Raw genomic sequence first — 25,372 nt, 5'->3', positions numbered from 1 at the left:
TTGGCTTTGTCTGTATTTAGTTGGGTAAAAATACTAAATTAAGTGTAGAGAAATTAAACTGTACATCTTTAATGTTAGTGAACCAAAGGGCATATCTACATTCATTTATGTTTAACAAATCCTTCATTTATTTCATTCTTTCAACTGACATGTTTATTGAAAAGGATGAATATGTTGTTCGCAACTTGACTAATATTATTTGAGTAAAGGAATGAGCATCTGTTAGGTGCCAGGTACATGGTAGCGTCCTTGGATAAAAGTGATCTACTAAATAATACTTTCAGTGTTCTGCCTTATGGTCCATTTTTTTCATATTTAGCTCCAGTTGTACAACCCCAAATTTGATATAGACCTTATCCTTAAAGTATTTATAGTCTGTTTGGGGAGATAAACAATAAAGACATGATTTCAGTAGAGTGTGCCGTGAGCTCTGAGTGCTAAGTTCAGGATGATAAGGAAGTTGTATGTAGTGGAAGAAGTGCCAGCCCTTCCAGGCTGAAGGAACAACAGAAACAAGGATCCAGAGGGCACAATGTAACATTTACAGAACTGACAGCATTTGTAAGTGGTTTTTCAACCCACTCTAGGCAGTTAACTTTGAAGAGTTTATGTTGCTGCCCTGTTAAGAGTATGTGGTATGATTTGGCATTTAGTATTAATTAACACTTGTTTTAAGTTAATTGCCAAGGAACAACATTGAATTTTGAATTAAGTGAATAGAAAAACAAATGAGTTCAACTTTGATAGTAATTTCCCTAGTACATAATTATAGGCTTTGTATATTATAGGTGTTAAACATAATCTAAGGAAGTTAGAAATATTGGAAGTTTCAAATGACCCTAAAGTCTGCAGTGGGATTACAATTCAACAGCCAGTGAACTGACCCACTTGATTGTAGAAGAAAATTTATGGACAACATTTTAAAACTTCGAGACTTTACATAAAAATCTAGATGGTTGTCTTCTCTTGTAAACTTCAAGTTAGAGCATATAATGGTGACACCACCTGAGACTCGGTAATGATTTTTTTTTAAATGAAGAAAATTACTTCCTAGTTTACCATTACCTTCCTCTATACCCTCTCAGTCAGCCTTGGTACATACCATCACCTCTAGTCATTCTTTTCATGTATCCTGCTATGATTTGAATATATCCTTCCAAATTTGTTTTGGAAACTTAATCCCCAAATTCATATTTAATTATATAATAGGGCAAACCCTTTGGGAGGTAATTAGGATCAGATGAGATTGTGAGGTTGGGCCCCTTGATGGCTTTAGTGGCTTTATAGGAAGAGGAAGATAAATCAGGCTTATGCCAGCATACTTGCTCTGTCTTGCCCTGTGATGCTTTGTTATGTTATAATTTAACAAGAGGGCCCTTACCAGGTGCTGGCACTGTGCTATTGAACCCCCAGTCTCCAAAACCTTGAGCTAAATAAATCTCTGTTCTTTATCAATTACTAAGTCCCAGGTATTCTGTTATGGCAAGAGAAAATGGACTGAGACATACTCTCATCTCTGTGGAATGCAGAAAATAAAAGATAAACTGAGAAAAATGGGAGAGAGTAAATGAATGTGTGTTTGAAGAAGGAAAAATTTTATCCAGTTAATATGAAAATAAACAAGTCTAAAGAAGAAGCAGCAGCAGCAGCAGAAGAGCAGCAACAACCTGAAGATGCTAGCCTCCTCCTCTTACCTACCTGTTCACCCTAGGCACCTGAGTTTTTGACAGCAGGTTCTATAACAACAAGGCAGCATCTTTTCTTTGATAACAAAATTGCTGGTACGATATTTTTGCCAGGACTTGGATGCTCTTTTAGGACTGATTCTTATTATGTGCTTCTATACTGATATTGATGAGATTGATAGTCTTTCTCAAATTCTCATTTAAAATAACTGTGGAAACAAAAACACAGAAAGCTGAAGTAAAAGTGGGATTTATTGAACGTATACAACACCAAAAATATGAAATGATGCAGGGTTACACAGTAACCATAACAACTCCATCTGTATCTTCTAGGGCTCCTATTGTTTGTTGTTTGTTTCTCTGTGTGCTTTGTTTTTCTCTGCAAGCTTGCCAAGCTACTTATTCACATTTTCTTCCTTTATGATGTCAGCTTACCTTGCCTTAATGCTGAGTCAGTCCTTTTTGTTCCATGCTCTTTCAGTTTTGTTCAAGTACCCAGCATCATTCTGTGATCTAATTCCAAATTTCTTGAAAAAAGAGGCCAATTAATCCAGTATGAATTTGTAATGGCATGGAACACTCAAGAGCTAATTCTTTCAAAGGCTGAAGTTTGAATACTTTTTTTAAGAAGGAATTATGAGTTATGAACCGACAACTGGCATGTCTACTGCTACAGTCTGATTAAAATGAGACCACAGTGTAGTAGTTATTTTAGGCTAAGTTATGACCAAGTAAAATCATCCAAGCAAAGTAGTTTTACGCCACTCAGTAGTTGAGCTGTATGAACATCCAGGGAAAATAGGAAAAGATTAAAGGAGGTTAAATGAGTAGAAGTAGCAACATGAGAAGCTAAGAATACTTTCTGCATGTTTGCTTTGCTTTAGAACATTTTGTTTGTGAAAGTGGGACGTTAGAAGTAGCTATCACATCCTGGGCATTCACTATTTGTCAGGCTTCATTTTTGATTATTTGCATCACTTGTAATCATTATAAGAACACTGAAAGGATTAATCAAATTGTATTGGTAAGTAGAGATTGAAAGAGGCTTTAATAATTTGCCCAAGAATAGTAATTAAATGGATAATTACTTTAAATTATGTGCTTGATGATGCCCAGTAGAAGAGGGTCTTTCTCCTTGGGTCCCTTTTTTGCAAAACAGGGAAACGTCTTTATGTGTTAAGGCCACAGAATTCCCTTATTGTGTTGACTAGAATTAGTTCATGTGCTCTTTCCTAAGCCAGTCACTACCTTGACTTTACTGTTGGGACAAATGGATTGGTTTGGTTTAATGAAGGAGCTGGGTGATGGGGTCACTAACCTTGAACACAAGAAAAACAGTTGAGCAAAAGTGAGCCTCTAGCAGCAAGAAAGAAGTTGGAGCGAGTGGGTTTTAGAATAATAAATAGCATGTTTTCAGAGCTTACAGTGTACCATGCACCCCTCATTTATTGTTTACAGCTAATGCTGTGCTCTAGGGATAGAGTTCCCATTTCAACCATGTCTGCTAAGCACCAAAGCCTGTTACCTTAAACACAGTCAACCTTAGTATCAAGTGACTGGTTATAGATACCAGCAGAACCGTGTCAGCATGCTAGAGTTTTATTAACCATTTATATATTACAAGAGAACATTTCCACTTTTTTGTTTTGTGAAGTGAGACTTATTTTAATAATAACTACATTGTGAAATATTTCGGTAATAGTTGTCATGCTACTCATGTAACAATTTAAAGTACTAAAATTCTAGACCGTATAACAGGTAACAGGACTACTTAAGAGAAAAAATTTGTAATTTCTTGCTGTCTTAAGTTTCTAAAATGGTATACTCTTAAATATGCCTTTTTATTGCTATCTTGAGCTTTCTTTACTTTTTGTGACAAATGTGTCAGTGCCCCTAATACATAATTATGTATGCATTGATTTCTTTCCTAAAGTGGATCGATGCTTTCTTTTAGCTCTTGTCCCAAAATTGCAAAATAAACAGGAATTCATGTAGAATTTTAATATGGTTTAGAACCAAGAAGACCAGTTTTGCAAACTGAAATCTCTTCATTCAGAGGAAATTCATGCTGCAGCAGTATACTGCACAATAATTCCAGCTAGTCTCTTTTTAAATGTACCAGTGAATACTATGTGAAAATGTACACACACACACACACATATAAAAAAATCAACAGGGTCTTTAACAAAATATGTGTATGGTGATTTTTTTTAAAGGCAGTATATTTACTGTAGGTAGTGATCTACTTGGTACATTTCTGTAATTGTATAAAGGACTTTCTTCTCTATTACTACTATATGAAATATTTCTAGGGATGAATTGGGATTGATATGTATCATTTAGGACAGTTTGCTTGGGAATATACTATCACCGGTGTTTAGAGGGGCACAAATCTACTTGAAAACTCTTTCAAAAACTATAACATTTCCTCAGAAAAATGCATACATGCAAATTTTTTATGTGATTCTGAGGGACTCAAGATTCTCCATATAAGTTACCCATAATGTACTACCTAGTCTCCAACTTATATCCATAAACATTTTGGCCATTTCCTGCAGAAAATAGTTATGCTACCTTGCAAGAATATTTAATGTATCTGAGAACAAGAAAGTTGTGTTTTAATGTAGAAGTTTCAACATAAATATATGACTAGTGGATACATGTATGTGTGACTACAAACCAGCAATTTGGGAATTCTGATTCATCTGGATATGAGTTAATTTTACTCCTGCATTTAGGCTTATTAGACCATTTACCTTTCCCAAAACATCTGTGCTTCTTTCTCCTTTCTTGTGCTGTTCTATTCCTTCAGATGGACTGAGCTTGCCTAGAGTTTGACATCTTTCTCTTTTAGCTGCCACTCTCCCAATTCTTTCCGTATAATTGAGGGAGTCTTAAGCAGAAAACAGCAGTCTCAAAATGTTAACTTGAGGAGAATTTAATAAGTGACCAGTTTTGTGAGTTCAGATGTAAATACAGTGCTATCCTGTAGGGCTGTTTGGAAGAAGGTACTGTCACCGCTACCAAGAGATTTTAAGAGGCATGGGAAGGGAGAGAGCCTGCGGGAGAACCTTCACAGGGAGGGGAGCTGTGTGCCCTGCAGTGAAGGATGCAGCCAGCTGCAGTGCCCCACAGGAGAAAGGGAGTGAGGGAAGAAGTAGTCTGACCAAACTCCTCTCTCCTTTCCTCCTTCTGCCTGTGTTGCCCATTGGCTGAACACAGTTGAAAGCCAAGTGCAAGGAAGCCAGGTGATACAGTACTGAGGGGAAGGGCAAGTGGAAGACACCCACCCGCAGCTGACTCATTCCCATCAGTCATGACACTTTGTTTGTACCTCAGTTTGAGCACTTAAACTGTCAAACACTGTATTGTGTGTGGTTGTGTGTGGGTAGTTCTCATGCTAAGAGAAGGGAAGAGATCAAGTATAATTTCTACATTTAAATCAAGTACTTTCTCTGGATTGTGCCTGTAGGCTAGTGACTTGCATAAGTGTAAGCACAGGATATTTTATTATTTTGTTTTTTGTGGTGCTGGGGGTTGTACCCAGAGCCTCATGCATGCTAAGTACTCTACATCAGGATCTTTTAAACTGACTGACTTTTAATGAGATTTTTTTTTTTTTTTGTCTTTCATTTGAATAGCTGAATAAGAATTAAGTTTGTAGTTTATAAGGCTACTTGGACACTTTATAGGAAGAAAGATTTTTTATTTTGGAGCCATGACATCTGACTGCTTTTGTTCTCTCACTTGTGCTCCTAACGAGAGTCACCTTTTACTCCTTATTTTCATATTCCACATCCAGTCTCTCAGAAATTCCTGTTTGCTTTACCTTTAAAATGTAATCTAAACCCTCCTCACCACTCTGCTTCTGTCCACTGGACTGTTCCGTGCAGCCACCATCACTAATCTGGATTACACGGAGTGTCCCAGTAGGTGTCCTCACTGCCATCTTTTGCCCCAGTATAGTGCTACCACATACACACACATACAGTTCCTGACAGTTTAAGTGCTTAAACTGAGGTAGAAATAAAGTGTCATGACTGGTGGGGACGATTCAGGTAGGGATGGGTATCTTCCATTTGCCCTTCCCCACACTACCTGCCTTTCAGTTGGGTTTACCAATGGGCAGCACAGGCAGGAGAATGAAGGGAAACAGGCGTTTGGGCAGGGCATTTCTTCCCTGGCTCTGTCCCTCCTATCAGGTCACCTGGGACTGGCTGCATCCTCCACTGCAGAACACACGGATCCCTCCCCTTAGAGGTCTTCTTCACAAGCTGCATAGCTTTCAAGAGTGCTGCTTTTAAATTGGAAGCCAGATGCTGTCAGTTTTTTTGCTGAAAACCTTCCAAGAACTTCCATTATCCTCAGACTAAAATTGAAACCCCTTACTGTGGTTTACAAGGCCCCGGGAAATGAATGCCCCCCACCCCTGATCCCAGTTCTTCCCATGCTCCACTGAGCTCACTCACTCCCACTCTGGCAGCTAACTAACGGATTTGCTTGTTATGTTTTGACATAACAAACACTGTCTCTTCATTCTTTGTGCTTTCTGTTAACCATGTTCAGAGGATTTTTCATCAGATATGTATACTGGCTTCCTCCGTTTAGCTCAACTCACTGTTAAGGTTTGGATCTAAAAATGTCCCTAAAGATTTCCGGTATTAGGCAATGTAGTAATGTTCAAAGTGAAGAGATTGAATTGTGAGAGCTGTAACCTAATAAGTGGATGAATTTGTTCAATGGATCAATAATTGGAATGGACTAGTAGGTGGTAACTGGAGGAAGTAGGTCACTGGAGGTGTGGCCTTGGACTATATCTCGTCCTTGCTTCCTTGCTTGCTCATTCTCTCTCAGCTTCCTGGCTGCCATGAACTGAGCAACTTTCCTCTGCCACACCCTTCCGCCACCATGGACTGAACCTCTGAAAACTGTGAGCCCAAAATAAACTTCTCTAAGTTGTTCTTATCAGGTATTTTGGTCGTAGGGATGAGAAGCTAACACACCTATTCAAAGAGACCTTCTGTGATCAACCAATAAAATAGTTCCTCCCTTGTCATTGTCTCTGTACCTTTGTTTAATTTTTTTGTTTTTTATCACCACCAGAAATTTTATTTCTTTTCTCTCTACTTTAAAATGAAAGCTTCAGAAAAGTAGGGATTTTCATCTGTTTTAATTCACTTTTGATATTTTTAACACCAGAAGAAAGCCTAATTAGCTTATGGTAAGTGCCAAAGAAATACTTGTTAAATAAATGAATGAGTGAAAAAGCAGATCTCGTCTTCAGCCTTTCTCCTCCACTTCACTCTACTCCTGTGCCATGAAATAATCTTCCAGAAATGTATGTCAGAGGATCCTGCTTTCTAGCTTTAACCCATTAAGTCCCAAGTTTTCAATTCTGAGAATAGTTTAACAAAGTCTATACAGGTACATTAAAATAGGTTAGAAATTGTAATCTAGAACTTACATATCCTTTATTATTGTTAAGGATGAAAATATAGTTTGTCCTATAAATAGGACCCTCGGACAACATAGTATCTTTTACATATATATGAGCCATCCTATAAATGGAGCATTGGGCAAATAGGATGAGCCATCCTATAAATGGAGCATTGGGCAAATAGGGTATCCTTTCATATGTTACACCGTATACAAAGAAGTGACTTTCATGATCTGTTCAATTGTTATTTTTGGTAGAAGGGAACAAAACACTTCAAACGGTGTTATATTACATTTTTGACAATGTGTTGTTGATTTCACATGATGGGGCTTGTTTAGATGTTTTCATTTTGCCTTGAAAATAATATGACTTTTCATATCAAATCTGATTATCTTGGATTGTAGTATGCTTTCTTCCTCATAGTTTCTTCTTGCATCATTTTAGATATGCCTAGCAGGTGTCTCTTTTGAAATCCAGCAACAGAATTTTCTTCACAAATTTTGTAATTCCTATGTATACTATAATTTATCAATTATTCAGATGAACAAAAGCCAATACTATTTTTTTTACCTCTAACAAATGTAATATTAGGAAACCAACTGATTGCATTCATCCCCGCAGCCACTGAAATTATTATAGCTACCTAGTTGAGACATATTGACTTCACTCTGTTTCTTTTTTCCCTCATTGAATGGCCCTCTTTTTTTACATCAGTTCTAGTCAGTTTCAGAGGGCACTTATTTAGTTTGTTTTCCTTCATGATGCTTGTACCTTGGAATCCATTACCATCAAGTCATAACCAGTGAAGAGACTGTTGAATAAAACAGTGTATGTTCTCCACCACTTCATACATTTGTAGAAATACCTTCCTTCCAAGCAAAAGATCCTTGGTGAGCACCTTTTCTATAATATACATCAATTATAGCAAAATCTCAACATTTCACAGTGCATAGAATTTATATATCTTATGAATTTACCTCTTATAAATAATGTTACAGCAATAAGTGCAATAGCATGAAGAAAGGTCACAACTTGTCCACAAATAACGACAACTGGCAAATGTTAAGAGTCTGTCAGGCAGCAGTCCACTGCACTGCACATGATTACACAGCATACACTAGTGTCCTGTGTGCAGGACAGCTATTTTCCACCATACATAATTTGAATTACAGTGCATTCCTCAAAATGACTACCTAGTTCTAGAAAATAATTTACATGTAAGTTATGTATGTGCTTATTTTGTTCAGTTGAACACTTGGTAGAAGTAACTTTCACCACAAAGTGTTGCCATTTTCACCATAATTTTTTTTTGTTGTTGTGTGAGGGGGGCTTAAACTGAAATTTATTTACTCAATTCTGGAGGTTTTAAGCCCAAGACCAAAGTTCTGGCTGATTTTGTTTCCAGTGATGGCTAACTTCTGGCTTATAGATGGCCATCTTCTATGTCCTCACATTACCTTTCCTCAGTGTTTGTACACAAAAGGGAGAAGAGGAGAGAGAGTGTGTGCCCGTGAACATGAGTGGTCTACTGTCTCTTTTGAGAAGGATGCTAATCCTATTGCATTAGGCTTCATATACGTGACCTCATATTAAATGATCACTTTCTTAGAGAACCCATCTCTAAATACAGTCACACTGGGCATTAAGGCCTCAACATAGGAGTTTGGGGGGACACAGATAGTCCATAACACATTGCTTTTGAGTTATTTTACAGCTTGAATTGTAGATAACTGACAATGCAAAATAATTTTTTGTAAGATGTATATTATTTTCCTATTGCAGCTGTACAAAGCACCACAAATTGAAAATAATATAAATATAATATAAAAATAATCCAGGTTTAATTTTTTTTTGGGGGGGGGGCGGATACTGGGGATTGAACTGAGGGGTGTTTGACCATTGAGCCACATCCCCAGCCCTATAGGCTAGGGAGACATAGGGTCTCACTGAGTTGCTTAGGGCCTCACCATTGCTAAGGCTGGCTTTGAACTCTCAGTCCTCCTGCCTCAGCCTCCCAAGCCACTGGAATTATAGGCGTGCACCATTGTGCCCAGCCAGGTTTAATTCCTTGTGGTAGTAAAGGTCAGAGGACCTAAAATTAAGAGGCTGGCAGAGAAGTGTTCCTTTAAGAGGCTCTGTGGGAGAGAATCTATTTCCTTGCCCTTTCTAACTAGTCTCTTCTCTCCATCTTCAAAGAACACTACTCCAACTTTTTCACAATAAATTTTAAAAATATTTTCAAGCATTTGTCATTCATCTATTTTCTCAAAAGATGTCCAAAAGCAGAATAATTGTTTTGGAGTTAATATAAGTGGCATATTTGTTGCTCTGTTTAAGATTTTTTTTTTTTTTTTTTTTTTTTTTTTTTGTGGTGCTGGGGATTGAACCCAGGGCCTTGTGCTTGTAAGGCAAGCACTCTACTGACTGAGCTATCTCCCCAGCCTCTCTGTTTAAGATTTTATGGGTGTTCATTTCTGAGATAATGGGGCAAAATGTGTTAAACTCTACTATTTCTGTCCCTGTGATGTTGAAGCTCAAACTTAGAAATATCTGGGACCCCAGGTGCCTTTTTAGTCTCAGGTCAAATCAGGGGTACACGAGTAAAAACGGGCATGGGTATCTTTACTTTTTACTTAAAATCTGAAGGCTTGTTAATTTTAGTTCCTCTGCAAGGTTTATTATTGTGACCACCTCAAAAGGATGTGCAAGGTTTAATGAATTTTAGGTTTTTTTCTTTTGTTTTGTTTTTGTAATTTATAGATTTGGGAAAATTAACTGTAGATGTGGAACTCCAAATAAGTCCAATTTTTTTGTTATCATTTTCTTTACTTGCTCCAAAAAATTTCCCTGGCTTCTCATTTCTATTTAAATAATACCAAAATTAACTTGATCTATACAGTACCTTAAGACAGTATGGTGCTATAGATGACTACAAAGTAGTCCGAGTGTACTTTTTAACTTCCATGGCCCACTCTTCATTTTTGTTACATTCTATTCCTCAGGAAAATTAAGCAACAGTTGCCGCCTATTTCTGTGCATAGAAATGCTTCCATTACCTGGAATGTCTATTCCTCTTCTCCCCTTGTTCTGTTTGCCCAGCACAGATTTTTTTTAAAGTTCATTATACCAAGGTAAAAGACATATAAATCACATCATTTTAAACATTTTTAAGTGTACCGTTTCCCTGATGTTTGTGTCACTGTGCAGCCGTCACAGAACTCTTCATCACTTCATATTGAAACTCTGCCCAGTAAACAGTAACCCCCCAGGTCCCTTCTCCAGTATCTGGCAACTGCTGTTCTCTGTCTCTGAGTTTGCTTATTCTGTGTACCTCATATTAATGGGGTTATAAGATATTTGAACTTTTGTGTCTGACATTTTACTTGATGGCAGATGTTTCAATTTCATTTTTATGGCTCAGTCATATTTCCACCATTTTTATCCTGGTATACATCTGAGTTGTTTTAATCTTTTGACTTTTGTGAATAATACTATTAGGAACAAGGGTGAACAAATATCTATTCAAGTCCCTGATTTCAATTTTTGGGGGTACATACCTGCAAATGCAATTGCTGCATAACATGGTAATCCTTTGTATAGTTTTTTGAGGAACTGCTCTGTTATTTTCCACAGTGAGTAAACCATTTTACATTTATACCAGCGGTGTGTAGAATTCTGTTTTCTTCACATTCTCACCAACATTTGTTCTGTTTTTAGAATTTTTTTTATAATACCATCCTAATGGATATTAAGTGGAACTAGCCCAAATTTTTCTCGTTTCTCAATAAACTAGAATCTCAGCTCTTTTTTTCTATGGTCTCATGGCACTTTTATTTAAACTCTGAAGTACTTGTGTATTTATCTTCCTATCTTTATTATAATGCTTTTGAAACTGTCTAGGTCTAGGCTAAGATAACAGGCACTTCATAGACATTTGACAAATGCTTACTTTGGCTTTAAGCTCTGGTAGTGAATATTATAACTGCACTGAAAGTGGAACACTGGCTGGTGATTCTAATGATAGTTTGCTTTTCAAATGTGAAATGCAGTTAGAATAGAAATTAAGAGTGAGTGAACATCAGCCATAAGGACAAGGTTGGGTATAGGAGAGAATAAAAAGGAAGTTTCAAGTTTAGGTAGGGAAGGTTAAAGAAACCTGTGAATTCATCTTTCATTCCTCCAGGAAGTAATTGTGATAGCCCGTAATGGTATAGGATATTGGGATACCTCTAGCTCTCTGGATGCCTTTGAAGTCCATCTCTTAACCACATTTCTGTGCTTCTAGCAATAAGTTAACATTTTTGAGACTTACTCTTTGCCAGGCTCTATTGTAGAGTTTGTTTGTGTTACCTTATTTCTTTATAAAAATCTGCTTATATTATCATTTTGTAGAAGAGGAAACTTAAGCACAGAATGACTAAGTAACTTGCAGGTGGAGGATCTATAATTTAAACCTAAGCAGTTTGTCTCCAGTGATTGCTTGTAAAACTGCTTCAGTACCCTGCTTTTCCATAAGATTTTTAAAAATAATTAAATATTTTTTATTAATATTTATTAAATAATATTTAGCACAGTGATACACGCACATAGTTTAATAATTCTAAAAGTATATAACCATATGGTAAGTCCCTGTCTCAGTTTCTTCTGGCATTTGCCCACTTCCGTATTTGTGTTTAAACATTGTTTGTGGATGACATTTGGTCAATGCTATCCTGTTTTCCCTACTCTGTGTAGTTATTTTGTCATTTTTGGTTAAATCCATATTCATTATTAATAGTAGACAAATACTGTGCACTGCTGAAGATTGTCTGATATTGTCCTATATTTTACTTGTTACCTTCGATTTTTCTTTATGATAATTACCAACTTTTAAAATTGTTTAATTTTGTGTGTAACTATCACACACCATCTAATAGTGTCTACTCAGAATTTTCTATTACATCAGTCACATCAACTCACTTTTCAGTTAACTTAATTCTGCAGTTTTTATTGATCTGCAGCCATGTAGGTCGAACCTCTGTACCAAAGGTCTTCTTTTTACCCTTCCAAAGAGAACAATCTCCAGTCTTGTATTGAAAGAGGATGGTGTTGTTACCTAATCTCTGGACTGAGGGACCAGGCACTAACTGCTTTTCAGTGTTGACCCAAATCCTCTCTGGCATAGGATTCAGTTTTTTAGGGTCCCTTTAGTTAGTTACTACCTAGCTCTTTATTTTTTTCCTTCTAAAGTTCTGAACCATTGTTCCCACTCCACGTCCTTGATGGTTTCTGTTTAAAAATAACAAAATCTGAAAGCACAGTTTTATATTTAGGTAAGTTTTGGAGAGGGAGTGAAATTGGATAAACTTATTGTAGATAAGAAACAAATATAAATAACTATAATAATACCACTAGCTAGAGGTAACTACTGCTGTCATTTTGGAGTATGTCCTTTCAGTCCTTGTGTATGTACAAGCTGGGCAGATTATGGATTGGATTATGACTTATGTACTGTTGGTAGGTTCTTTGTCTAAATGCTATTTTCACACAAACTGTTGTACATTCATTTCTGTTGTGGGCCATTGGCATTTTGTCTATTTTTATACCAGTACCATACCAAAATAACTTTGAACACATAAAACATGTGATAAGCACTCATTAAAAAAAAAGCTACCGCTGTCTTTATTCAAAGATCCCACTTTAATATTCTGTGCCCTGATGCGGATTTAAAATTACCTGTATTTCATTCTGCTTTATTTAATTCAGCCTGCAGATGGCACAATTGGTTTGTTTAAACAGCAATTTTAAAGGTTCAATTTATTTAGTAAGTTCTTGCATTGGAACAAGAAGTAATTAAATGAGTGATCTCTCTGCCTATTAGAGAAGAAGCAAATTAATGTTAGGGACAGGGGCCATACTAAGAAAGTACTGGGTAATTTACTTCTTCATTTGGTCGATCTATTTCACAATTTTTGTGTGCTTAGAATATAGTCGCCTAAATGGACCAGAGCATGATGCTTTAAGTGTACCATATGTAAACTGCTGGATTTCTTAATTACTTTAGTCAAAGTAATGGAGCTTAGATCTGCTTCATATTAAACACAAAGCAGTTTGTTCTGCATTTATATTTTAAGAGTTTGCTTGTGTTCTGTTTTAATCCAGACACCTTTTATAATTCTTGTTTATCATTGGTTTAAAATATGTAACATAATTGATTTTGTTTAAGTATGAGTGTTTTATTTTTAGAACAAAAGAACTACAAATAAATGAGAATTAGGTCAGTGTACTATATTTGAAATGAAAGTCAGAAGTATGCTGTAGAAAAATCGGAAGAACAAATTTGAAGAAACACAAATGGGTTACAGAAGCTTCTATAAAATTCAGTGATTGATAGGTTGATCATGTGGTTGATATGGCAGGTAAAGCAGCAGTAAACTAAACAGTTTAATTTATCGTGTCATTCTGTTGAGGCAAAAAGACATGAAGATAGTTATAATGATTTATGAGACATTTACCTTTAAAATCAATATATTTAAATTACTGGAAATATACATTACCAGAGTCATCTTAAGACTTTTTAATGTTTTATAACTGCTACAGAATGGCAGACTTTATAAGAAAATTAGGTATAATTTGCTAGTTTTATAGAAAGGAATAGAACAATAGATTGCTACAAATGGGTTAGATTCTAATTTTTGAATATTTTTGAGTGCTAATTGAAATAACCTATATAACCAGTTTAGAAAAATCACGTTTCCTTTTTTCTTACCTGTAGTTATGCCAGTTGGTTTTAGTAGGAAATAATAATGGGTGCATTTGCACTTACTATGCATTTTAACAGAATAATGGTGGAATGTACTGCTTACTGAAATGAAGAGGGGGACTATCATTAATTTCTTATGAAAATTAAATAATGTATACATAGGGCATTTCCATTCCAAAGGAGTCTAGAAAAGCCTCCACTATCTTAAGACAGTTGACAGCACCCTAAAAGATAGATATTAATTATGTGCAACCTTGACACTCAAAGCTGATATTATGATTATATAAATTATTTTCCCATCAGAAAAATACATTTGGAAAATGTATATAATGTTCCAATCCAAAGAAAGTACTAGAATGAAATATGTTCTCTTACTAATAAATTAATGCTTTTATTTTGAAATGTTTTTTCTACCATAAAAGTCAGGATAGATCGGTTAGAGTAGTCAGAGAATATATTACACATTTTATTCCATAATAAGCCAGTATAATCAATCAAGAGATGGTACTGAATAATGGAGATGTCAAAATCTTTCTTCCATTTATGTCACCTTCATTGCAGAATAAGGATAGTGATCTATTACAGAATTTTTATATTTTATTATCATTATTCAGAGAAGCAATTTCAGTTCATCCATGAAGGGTGACTATGTGAAGAATGATTTTTGTTTTTTGAATTTTTAAAACATGAAAGTTTTTGAGGTGCTTGATGTTGTGCTTTGGAAAAAAATACTTAATAAATGCAGACATTTCATAAAATAGTCCTTAACGTCAAGAATAATGCAAACGTGAAGGTCTCTAGGTGAGAAATTATAATAGGAGATAGAGTCATAAAATATGAATTTTATCATGGCAACTGAACCAAAGTATTAAAATATTGAGGAGAGACTTTGTTTTGAGAGAATTGATTTAGGATTTGTCATAAATTGGAATCTGAATGTAGAATCATTGAGGTTCATTTATTTTGCACCTTGAAGTGGAACTTTATTTGATGAATTCATATTTATTTTTCCATACACACACAAACGCACACACACACACATACACACACACACACAAAGTATTCAGTTTCATAATGCCAGGCTTAAACTTGTTGATAGAATCAGCACATTGGAACTTCTTTTTTTAAACTGTGCTTCTTACCATGATGCTATTTCAAAATTAAGGGTTTTTTGTTTTTTTGTTTTAAACTCAAAACACATTTTTCATTATAAGCTTAAAAAATAAATGCTAGAGGTTGAGTTGGCTCTGCATGCCTTAGGCAAACTTTTTTCATCGATCCATGTAAAAAAAAGAAAGGCAACAGACTCAGACAAAATAATCTAGGAAATTAGAAAATTTATTGTTTCCAAATATGTTTAGAGTATTATACTTTAGCACTTTAAAATTCTTTTATTTGCAAATGTAGGATTGTTGTGGTTTGGATTTGATCTGTGTGGGGGTGTTCTTCCTAAGCACACTTCACTAATTATAGTTCATTCAAGAATTTGGCATTCCAGTGTTCTATAGATCCTATGCATTAAGGTTGTGCATAGTAGTTTGCTTTGTTTTCTACCTATGTAATGTCTTGATGTGCCTGTTTTAGTCCACAAGGACTTATTTTACTAAGAAAAAGTACAAAAATTTATAAAGCTATACAGTATTATAACTTGTCTTTTGATTAGAGTTAGCTTGGAAATTAAATGAAACTTGGAACATCAATTATTGAGACAGGAGTTGGATGCCCTATATTCTGTAGTCCTTTCCAAAACAACTCTGTGTGTGTGTGTGTGTGTGTGTGTGTGTGTGTGTGTGTGTGTGTGTATACTGGGGATTGAACCTAAGAATGCATTACCACTGAGCTACATCCCCAGCCCTTTCTATTTTTTATTTTGAGATAAGGTCTCACTAAGTCACTGAGGTTGGCCCCAAACCTGCAGTCTCTGCCTTGGCTTCCTGGGTCTCTGGGGTTACAGGGGCAGTGCCTGGCAGTAACTGAGTTATACTAGTAAGTTACACTGGGAACAGTGGTACATACTTTCAATCCTAGTTACTTGGGAGTCTGAGGCAGGGGGATCACAAGTTGGAGGCCAGCCTTGCAACTTAATGAGACCCTGACTCAAAAAAATTTGAAGTGTGAGTATATAGCTCAGTGGTAAAGTGCTTCTGGGCTCAATCTCCAACCCCCCCCCCCAAATTACATTAAATTTTTTAAAATTAAAAATATATTATTAATAAAATTATTAATAATTAAGTGACTTCAGTTATTGATTGTGGTTATTTTTCCTTACATGTTTCTGATATATAATGGACTTAGCAAATGTTTTATTCTGCATTTGAAATGTTCATTGTCATTATTAAAGGTGATTTCTTAATATTGGAATTCTATATGCCCAAAGCAGGGCAAGGGTTTATTAGAATACTGCATTCAGTATATGAAGAATGCTCACTTGGAGTTGATGTGTCTGGTTTGCTGTATTTGAATTTACTGTGTTTGATGAATAGGCTATAAATAATCAACAATCAATTGGTGATCAGTATTTGTAAGGAACATTGAGATGCAAAGTAACACAGTCTAATAGAGACCAGCCTAGAGAGCTAGGCTAAGAGATTCAGGTCCCTTAATCTGAACTGTAGTCTTCTTTTTGATGAAATGGTCATGCTCACTTTGAGTTTAGTTTGGGCTCTATCATTGTTGGACCATTAGGAGTGATAATTCTAGCTGTCTTAGAATTTGGTACCAAATTTAGAGAGAGGAAAGGAGTCAGGTGTGTAAGGATTGAATGAGTGGGTGAAGTCTTAATGCTGCTAGGTTGGATTGGAGAATGTGATTTAGAACTGAGGCCTTGTACAGTTGGACTACCCAGTACAACCCTGTATCTATACTTTGACTTTTTGTTTGAGGGAGAGAGTTGTGTATACAAAGCAAACACACATACGTGAATTGTCACTTCACACCCAGTGGGACCTGATCATGGGAACAGTGAGAGGTGATCCTGTGGATCTGTCTTTGAAAGGCAGGTTCATTGTTGCCTGGACCATGAAAGAGCCTCATGAGAGGAAAATTCAGGTTCCTTATAGACAGGAAGTTCTTAAAAGAAAATGAGACCAAAGTTGAGGCAGTTAGACATGCTTTTTCCCAGTCCTTTACGGAGGAGTGAGGAAGTAGAGAATAGACAGAACCGTTCTTCTTAATATGTACTTGGAAGTACGTTTAACATGAAACCATCAGAATTCTTCAAAAGTTACTATAATATTAGTTCATTTCCCAAAAGAAATACTTAACCTTCATTTAACTTGAATCTAAATTTCTTTACTTTTAACCCTAATACATTAACGGAGGAAAAAAAAAAAAAATTCTGTCCTCTTCTACATTTGAAATATGTTAGCTGTGCTGCGGTATTTTACTTGTTTCGGTCTTGAATGTTGAATAATCTGAGGAGAGCATGGTTCTGTGAAAGATTTCAAAAAATGTAATTTGTTGTTATGATAATTTATAGTATAAGCTTTATATAAATTTTAATCAAAAGCTGTGTGCTCTTTGAGTATGGTCCTGGACAGTGGGTAATTATTGGGAAGTAGAGCAGGACAAATACATACTGTCTCCTTTTCTAGGTGTCTAAAGAAAAAGTAGCTTGCTTCAGTGAGAGGTGTCTCAGGTTTAAGGTCAGCCTTTTTGGATCCCCAGTTGAATTGTGGTAGGGAACAAAATCTGAGATCAGTTCAACTGCTTAGGTTCTGTTGCCTGATTATCCTTGACTAGGTAAACTTTTCCTTTCAGTCTTGCTAGCATTGAATATTGAGTGCTATAATATACTGTTTGAATACTGAATAGTATTGAATATTGAAAAGTATATTATACCTTTGAATATTGCATAGTATAGATTTAGAGGTACATTAGAACAACCAATTTCTTAAAGTCTAATCTCGATTATTCTGTAGGTCATCAAAACCCTGTTTTGATGTTTTTTTTTTTTTTTCTTTTCTTTTGATCATTTTACCTATAAATACTTTTTGCAGAGACAAAAGGGAAAGGAGAAACCTAAATCAATCCTAAATCAGTTTTTCTGTTTTTTTTTTTTAACTTGTAAGCACCTTGCATAAAAGAGTCAAAAGTTTTTTTTTTTTTTTAATAGAGTTTTATTAAAAGCACAGTTGAGAATTTTATGTTTCCTTAGTATTTACTGAACACTTTTTTATTTGCCATTTGGGAGTTGTCTCTGGAGGACCCTCTTTCTCAACAGAAGTTGATAGTAATTTACTGGAACTGATATTGATGCCTTGTAAAGAACTTTTTGGGAGGAGGCTAATCTTTTCTTTTTTTTCACTTTCAGTTGATCCTATTAAGGTCCTAATGCCATCACTGTCACCTACAATGGAAGAAGGAAACATTGTCAAATGGCTGAAAAAGGAAGGTGAGTTAAGAACCTCACTGAGGTCTGTTGTGCTTTGTTGATCACTCTTCCTGATCATTCTGATGTTTTCTGATCAGTTGTATTATACATACATAATATAAATGAAGTAAATTGTTTCTTTGCTACTAATATAGGTTTGTTTAAATAAAAATCTTCCATGTTAATGTAGCAAAGTTTTCTTGGTAGATCCTGTGTTTCCACAAGCACTGAATTTTAAAATATTTTAAGGGTTTTCCTCAATTTTCGATCCTTATTCTTAGATTTTAGTTTCAACCTCATGCTTTTATCAGTTTCCTTAGTTTATAACTTTATCATGACTGTGTGACGGCCTGTTTTCCTGGAGCTAGGGAAGTTGATTAGAAGAGGGCAAATGAGTCTGAATAATAAGGAAAAGCCTCAAAAGAAGAGCAATAGAGAAGGTAGACTCCTAGTTATTGAAACATATTGTCTTTATAATTAAAACAGTGGAGTTGGTGTTTTAAAAGACAGATTAATGGAACTGAATAGAAAATGAGGAAGTAGGTATACTTGGATACTTGGTGCATGATGAAGGAAGGCAATATTAGGTTAGTATTTGTATTATGCCAAGAATAAATTACAAATGGATGAGAAGCTTACATGAAACAGTATACTATAAATACTAGGGAAAGAAATTGATGATCAATTCCTCTGAACCAGAAAGTAAACATCCTAACCATAACTCCAAATCCAGATACAATAAGGAGAATATTGATAGATTTGATGGTAAAATTAATAACTTACATAGCTGAAAACATGAAAAGTAAAAAAGAAAAAAATCAAGAAAAAATGAAAAAGAACATTTTTAGTTTATATGACAAAGGGCTAATACCCCTAAAAAATAGAGAATAAGACTGTCAACTCAGTAGTAAAATTGGCAAGATAATATGAACAGATACTTTACGGAAAAGAGTTGTAAATGACTCATAAACATAGAAAAAGACACTTAACCTTTATACTGATAAGAAAACAAACCTACAAATACTACATTGAGTTATCATTTCTTACTAATCATATTGACAAGAAGTTTGACAAGCTGTTCTGTTAATGTGGCTGTGGAGGGAATAGTGGGAAGCAGGCACTCTCAAACATTGCTAGAGGAAATGCAAAATAATATAAACTCCAGGGAAGAGAGTTTAGCAATATCTAGAAAAGTTACAGTTGGCCCAGCAACTCTGCTTTCAGGACCTATCTCAGTATTATACTAGCAAAAATAAGAAACAAAGCTATTTTATCACTGCACTGTTTATAAAGCAGTAAGTGGAAGCAATTGAAGTGTTGATCCATTCAGGATTTGTTACATAATTTTCATAATAATTACAACTACATAAAGGAATGAAAAATACCTCTTTTTATCACTACAAAGGGATCTGTAGTGAAAAAGCAGAGTAGAGACAAGTATTTATAGTATATTATTCATCAAAGAAAGGGATGGCAGTGCTAATGTTATAAAAATTTAAAAAGGATAAAACAAATTAAAAAACAGTAAATAATTATCTATGAACTAATGGAGGGAATATTATGGTGGAAAAAGTAGTAGAAGTTAGACTTCTGAATATATCTTGGTTTATCTCTCACTTTGGAAGCATAGACACATTGTGCATATTTTAAAACAATTAAAATTTTTAAAGAGCCTTGTACAGTTAAAGTAAAATGAAGAAATGAACTGATTATATATCAAGTGGCTGGTATAACCATACAGAGGAGAGCTATTTGAAATATTGGTAAATTTGACTATGTATCCCTAATAGATTTTAACTGAAGGATGAAGCATCTCCCAAAGATTATCCTAAACTGTTAGAGTAATCATATTATGTGGTTATTTTGGTGTTGTTACTCTTCAGTCTTTTATGTGTATTTTATGGGATAAAGCAAATGAATGATTAAGATGATATTAAGAACCTGGACTTTGGTGTGGCTTAAAGAAGAAACAGAAAAAAGATGGTTAAGGCTAAGAAAATCCCTTTTGATGGTGATTTTCTGTGTTTGTCCCCTGTCATGTCTGTAAACAAGGGCCAGCTAGGTAGTATGAGCATCCAGAACCCAAACTGTATTCTCTAAAGACAGTTCCCACTGAAGGGATTGAAGGTTCCTAGCTACTTTCTGTTCTGTGGCAGGAAGTGTACATATCAACTTGGAATATCTTTTCAGTTCAGAAAACAAGGAAGTTCTCAAAAACTTCTGAGGGCTTCTTACAGGATGACTCAGGAGTCAAAGATAGAAGACAGTTTGAGGATCAATAATTATAATAATTATAGTATTTTAAAATATAAATTAAGTATATTTATATTTTGTTAGCTTTGGAGGATGCTAAGAAATTAACTCACTTCAAAAACTGATAATGGATGTAGTCAGTGATCAGCCATGGCTTCTAACATCAAAATAGAGAGACAACCATATGTTATGTGCTTTCAGGTGTTAGTACACCCACCTCATATGATGTAATCTCACCAGAAAATTGAACTGAATATGCTCAGCCCTGTAGCTTAAGCTACCATTTTCCAGGAAATTCAGGGGAAAGTGGAACATGTTCAGCGACATCAGGAGAAGTATATCACAATACCCAGACTGTGAGGAATTCTACAAGTCAGTTTCTTCAACAGACAGATTTCAAAGGGGTGAGGCAGGCAAATGTGTAGCATAAAATATTTATGAGATCATTGCCAATATGTACACCTTATTTTGATTATGATTCAAGCAAATAAAACGGAAATATTTGAAAACTGGCTGATCATTTTAACAGTGTTAAGGAAGTACTAATTTTAGAGGTTTAATAATGACACTGCAGTTACATTTTTAAAAAATGTTATCTTTAAGAGGGTCAAAATATGTATGTATAAAATGATAGGATGTCTGCGATTCATTGCATAATAATCCTGTTTAAAGATAAGAGGGTAGAGAGGAGTGTAGATGAAACAAGACTAAATGAATCAGCTAAAAATTATATGTCAGGTAAGGGGCATGTGTGGCTTCATTAATTTTCTCCACTACTTTTGTATAAATTTGAAACTTTTGTAATTATGCATATTTTTAAAAGTTGTATGTATTGCAGGATATAATTTGAGGTGGAAAACTACTCCATTTTTTATAAGCACTAGATGAATTTGAATTCTGATGTTATTAAGAGAATATTTGATACTATACCAACTATATTAAGTACCTCGCACGGTGCTTAAAATTAAGTCTGAGCATGTGAAGGCAAAACAGTAAGAGTATGCCACGGTGCTCATCAGTTAAAAGGACAAAGGGCCACACCGGTAATCCCAGCGCCTGGGGAGGACTGCCAAGTTCGAGGCCAGCTACTATAGCTTGGTGAGGCCCTTGGCAATTTAGCAAGACCCTGTCTCAAAATAAAGAATAAAAAGGATGTACCTCAGTGGTGCAAGTGCCCCTGGGTTTGATCCCCACTACCCCCCAAAAAAAAAAAAAAAAAAAAAAAAGAACAGAAACAGAAAGCTGGGGGAAAATGTTTTGATTTTTCTGGCAGCAGCTTTCTGTTCCTTTTTCTCTTCTTTTCATCATTGCCATGTGTGGTTGGGTCACCCCTTCAGGTAGCCTCTTAGCATGTGGTATAGGCATCTTTCCCTCCCTGCTATACTCATTCTGCACCAGGTTAAGCTTCACAGGAGGAAAGAAGACAATTTCTTCAGTCTGTTAGGCATTGTGCAACAAATATATAGAGGAAGTAATAGGCAAGAACTGAGAGTGTGGCAGAGTTCTGATTCCAAGAGGTCTAGCCACTCGTGTTATTACATTTGCCAGGGATAACATGTGAGGCTTGGGAAGAGGGCTGGCACTAGTACTTACTTGGGAGTACTAGTGAAGTAAGCTTGGGAATTTGGGACAAGGCTGCCATTCTTTGAGGGTTTCTGGGGTGCTAGGAAAAGCAAGAAGATAGATAATAAAATGGGCCTCAGAGCAGAAGCGTGGTCCTCTGGATTAGGCCGGTATCCATAAAGGAGATGTGGCACAGTGAGGCTATCCAGATGACTGTGCCTGGTTTTGGAAGTACCCGTGTGATTGGAAGCATTGCTAAATTCTCTTCCATAGTAGGGAATATGTCTAAATGTGTTAATGTGTTCCCTCCCCTCGAATGACTAATGCAGTAATTGGAACAGACCTGACAGCACCGTAAACAGTTGATTAGTAAATATAGGGACAGAAGGGAGAGTAAACCAAAAGCAGGGAATGTGACAGGGATCCAGGAAGGCTTTGTAGATGAGGTGGTATTTGATATGGGTCTTTAAAAAAAAGATTAGGGCTGGGGGTGTGGCTCAGTGGTAGAGTAGTAAAAGGCTTTCTGAGAAAAAGACTAAATTTCTTCACACTTTGAGAATGGATAGCCAAGCAGATGGGAGTTTGTTTTTGTTTTTTAAATCAGGCCACATTTCTTTCTCAGACTTCTAGCTCACTGATAATAAGTTGTGCATACCCATTAAAATATGGACTGTGATTATGGGCCAGAAGGCACACGGTCTCATCATTTTATCTTTTTTACTTTCAATGACAATGTGCAGTTTTCATGTAGGGCAGGCCAAGATGTATTTGAAGTCCCGAATCATATTTCCCTGAAGGTTGCTCTTAAAATTCTGTGTTCTGCCTAATGAAGGGAAAATCTTGTTTACCAATACAGTAAATAATTGAGAGCTATTGAAAGCCTAATTTCTTGATAATCCACTAGCTTGTTTTTTAAACTTTGTCATCTAATTGTGTTCTTTTGAGTATACCTTCTTTTCGTTAATGTTTATGTAGTCATTGGGATAAGTCTGTGCTTGGGGCTTTGTATGTTGATGATGACTTGGCTCATTCATTTTATATTGACAACAAATGTATAGTCTAACAAGTAGTCCTCTTTTGTATACCTCTCTCATTAGCTATGTTTTTTGTTTATATTGAGATCTTTATTAGTGTATGGTTACTGTTATTTAAAATAATTATTTTAGAATTTAAAATATTCAGAATATTGAAAAATTTTTCATGAAAAATAATGCTTTTGTATCTAATTATGAATCTAGTTTATTTTTAAGCAAAGGATAGATAATGATCTGATAGCCTGTCGATAGAAGTTTAGTTATATAAAGGTTTCTTAAAAATCTGAGACCCTAATTCACAGCCACTTTTGTTAATACTGCGTATTATAAGCTAGCGAGGTAAGGGTGCAGTAAAAGAACTCTGACTCAGGAAACATGATTTGCCCTTGAGAGCTTCTGCATTGCCATGAGAACTACCTGGGAGTGAGTCAAGCTAGATGAAGTCTAAAGTATATGATGGCTTCAAAATTCAATCATAACTTATTTTTATGTTCTAAGTTACATGCAGTAACATAGCATATAAATTATTTTCATCTTTTTGAGCTAATGAATCTTAGAACATGATTTAATATTAAGTATTAGGATGCTTATTTAGTCAGGATTGAATTAAAAGTATCATCATAAAATTAGTAGAAACTGGGTGTGGTGGTGCACATCTGTAATCACAGCTACTTGAGAGGCTGGGGCAGGAGGATTGCAAAGTGGAGGCCAGCCTGAGGCACTTAACAAGACCCTGTCTCAAAAAATAAAACTAAAAAGGCCTGGTTATATAACTCAATAGCAGAGCACTTCTCTAGTGTGCACAAGGCCCTGGGTTCAATCCTCTGTACTGCCAATATAAGAAGACAGTAGAGAAGACACTTTGAAAGTGCTAAATAACACAGTTTCAAAATCTCTTAAAAGGTGAGTTGAACTATAATTCTATATCTTTATTACAGATTTTTTTAGGGGGAGGATTGTGGTACAGAAAGTTTGCTTCAGGTCATTTCTATTTAATTTAAGTGGCCATAGTTTATTTTTTCATCAATTGAAAAGTCAAATCTGTTAAAAGAAAAATTTTTGTTCCCCTTTCATGAGAGAATATTTGCATGTATAAAAAATATTTATTTTCCTTGAGATTAATATTTGAGATTTTTGCTCTGCCAGGAAGCACTATGAAACAAAACCACCCTGGACAATTGTGTAACATGCTTAGGCACATAGTGTCTGGAACAGACATAGGTGCTCAGTAAGTGATGACCCCTGCTGCTCTGGGTGTGATTCCCCAATACAGAGACTTATCATTCTTAGTGAGCCTTTCTTATGTCATGTGACTGAGACTTTTGAATATTTCATGTAGCTTTGTATAAGTCTTAAGACTGTCTCAAGCTTAGTGTTTGAGAAGTAAAATTGTTCTGAAGGAGGCTTTATCCTATATCACTAGTTACCATTACACAAGATTCTGGATTCTACTATAGAAGAAGCTTTGGTTTCTGGTTTTTTTTCTGGGAATTTGTTTGTGGTGCTAAAGTGGAAAATTTTTGAAAAGTACATTTCATAAATAGCCTCAGTATTTTTTTCTGTATACTACTATTTTAACAACTTTTTTGAAGTATAATTTAAACATTCATCTATTTTTTGTGCACAATCCAGTTACTTTTAGTGAAGGCATAGATTGTGCAACTATCACCATAGTCCATTTTTAGAACACTTCTGTTATCCCAGAATGGTTTCCACTGCCTGATTGCAGTTGCTTGCTTCTCCCATCCCTAGCTTTAGACGACTTTGATCTGGGTTCTATCTCTTAAAATTTTGCCTTTTTTGGACATTTCATGTAAATAGAGTCAGAATAATGTGGAATTTTCATTTAGCGTGGTTGAGATCATCCATACTGTAACATGGATTAGTGGTTCATTCCTTTTTTGCTGAATTGCATTCACCATTATGCTTTTTTATAGTTATTGCTGCTCTTTAGATCAGAATTTTAAAATTGGTGAATGAATTGTAGATTATTAATAGAACTTTCTGTGGTGATAGAAATGTTCTTTCCTTAACTGTACAATATAGTAGCCACTGAACAGGTAAAGAAGAGGCCAAAGGGATGTTTGGAGTTGAACCTGACATGACAGGCTCCTTCTCAAACTACCACTTGTGCTCTCAGCCCTCGGGGCAGGACTTCTCCTGGCCTAGCAGCCAGGTTGCCTCAGGTCTTGGGTCCATCCTTTTTATTGTGATGAAATGATAAACACTGACAGATAGGGGTCCCTCCTCTCTGTTCGAACTCGGCTGTGTCCTAATTGGATGGGA

General features: G+C 35.5%; 1 protein-coding gene across 1 annotated transcript in view; it reads left to right on the top strand.

Moving 5' to 3' along the window:
* Positions 1 to 25,372, top strand: part of PDHX (pyruvate dehydrogenase complex component X) — a 78,308-nt gene that overhangs the window by 2,474 nt on the left and 50,462 nt on the right. Inside the window, exon 2 of the mRNA XM_079104675.1 lies at positions 18,177 to 18,257. Within this exon, the coding sequence (XP_078960801.1) occupies positions 18,177 to 18,257 (81 nt within the window). The remainder of the gene's footprint in view (positions 1 to 18,176; positions 18,258 to 25,372) is intronic.

Source organism: Sciurus vulgaris, assembly GCF_902686455.1.
Source record: "Sciurus vulgaris genome assembly, chromosome: 11".
NCBI classification, from domain to species: Eukaryota; Metazoa; Chordata; class Mammalia; order Rodentia; family Sciuridae; genus Sciurus; species Sciurus vulgaris.
Note: the sequence above shows the minus strand (reverse complement) of the source record. Positions and strands in the feature narration are given on the sequence as shown.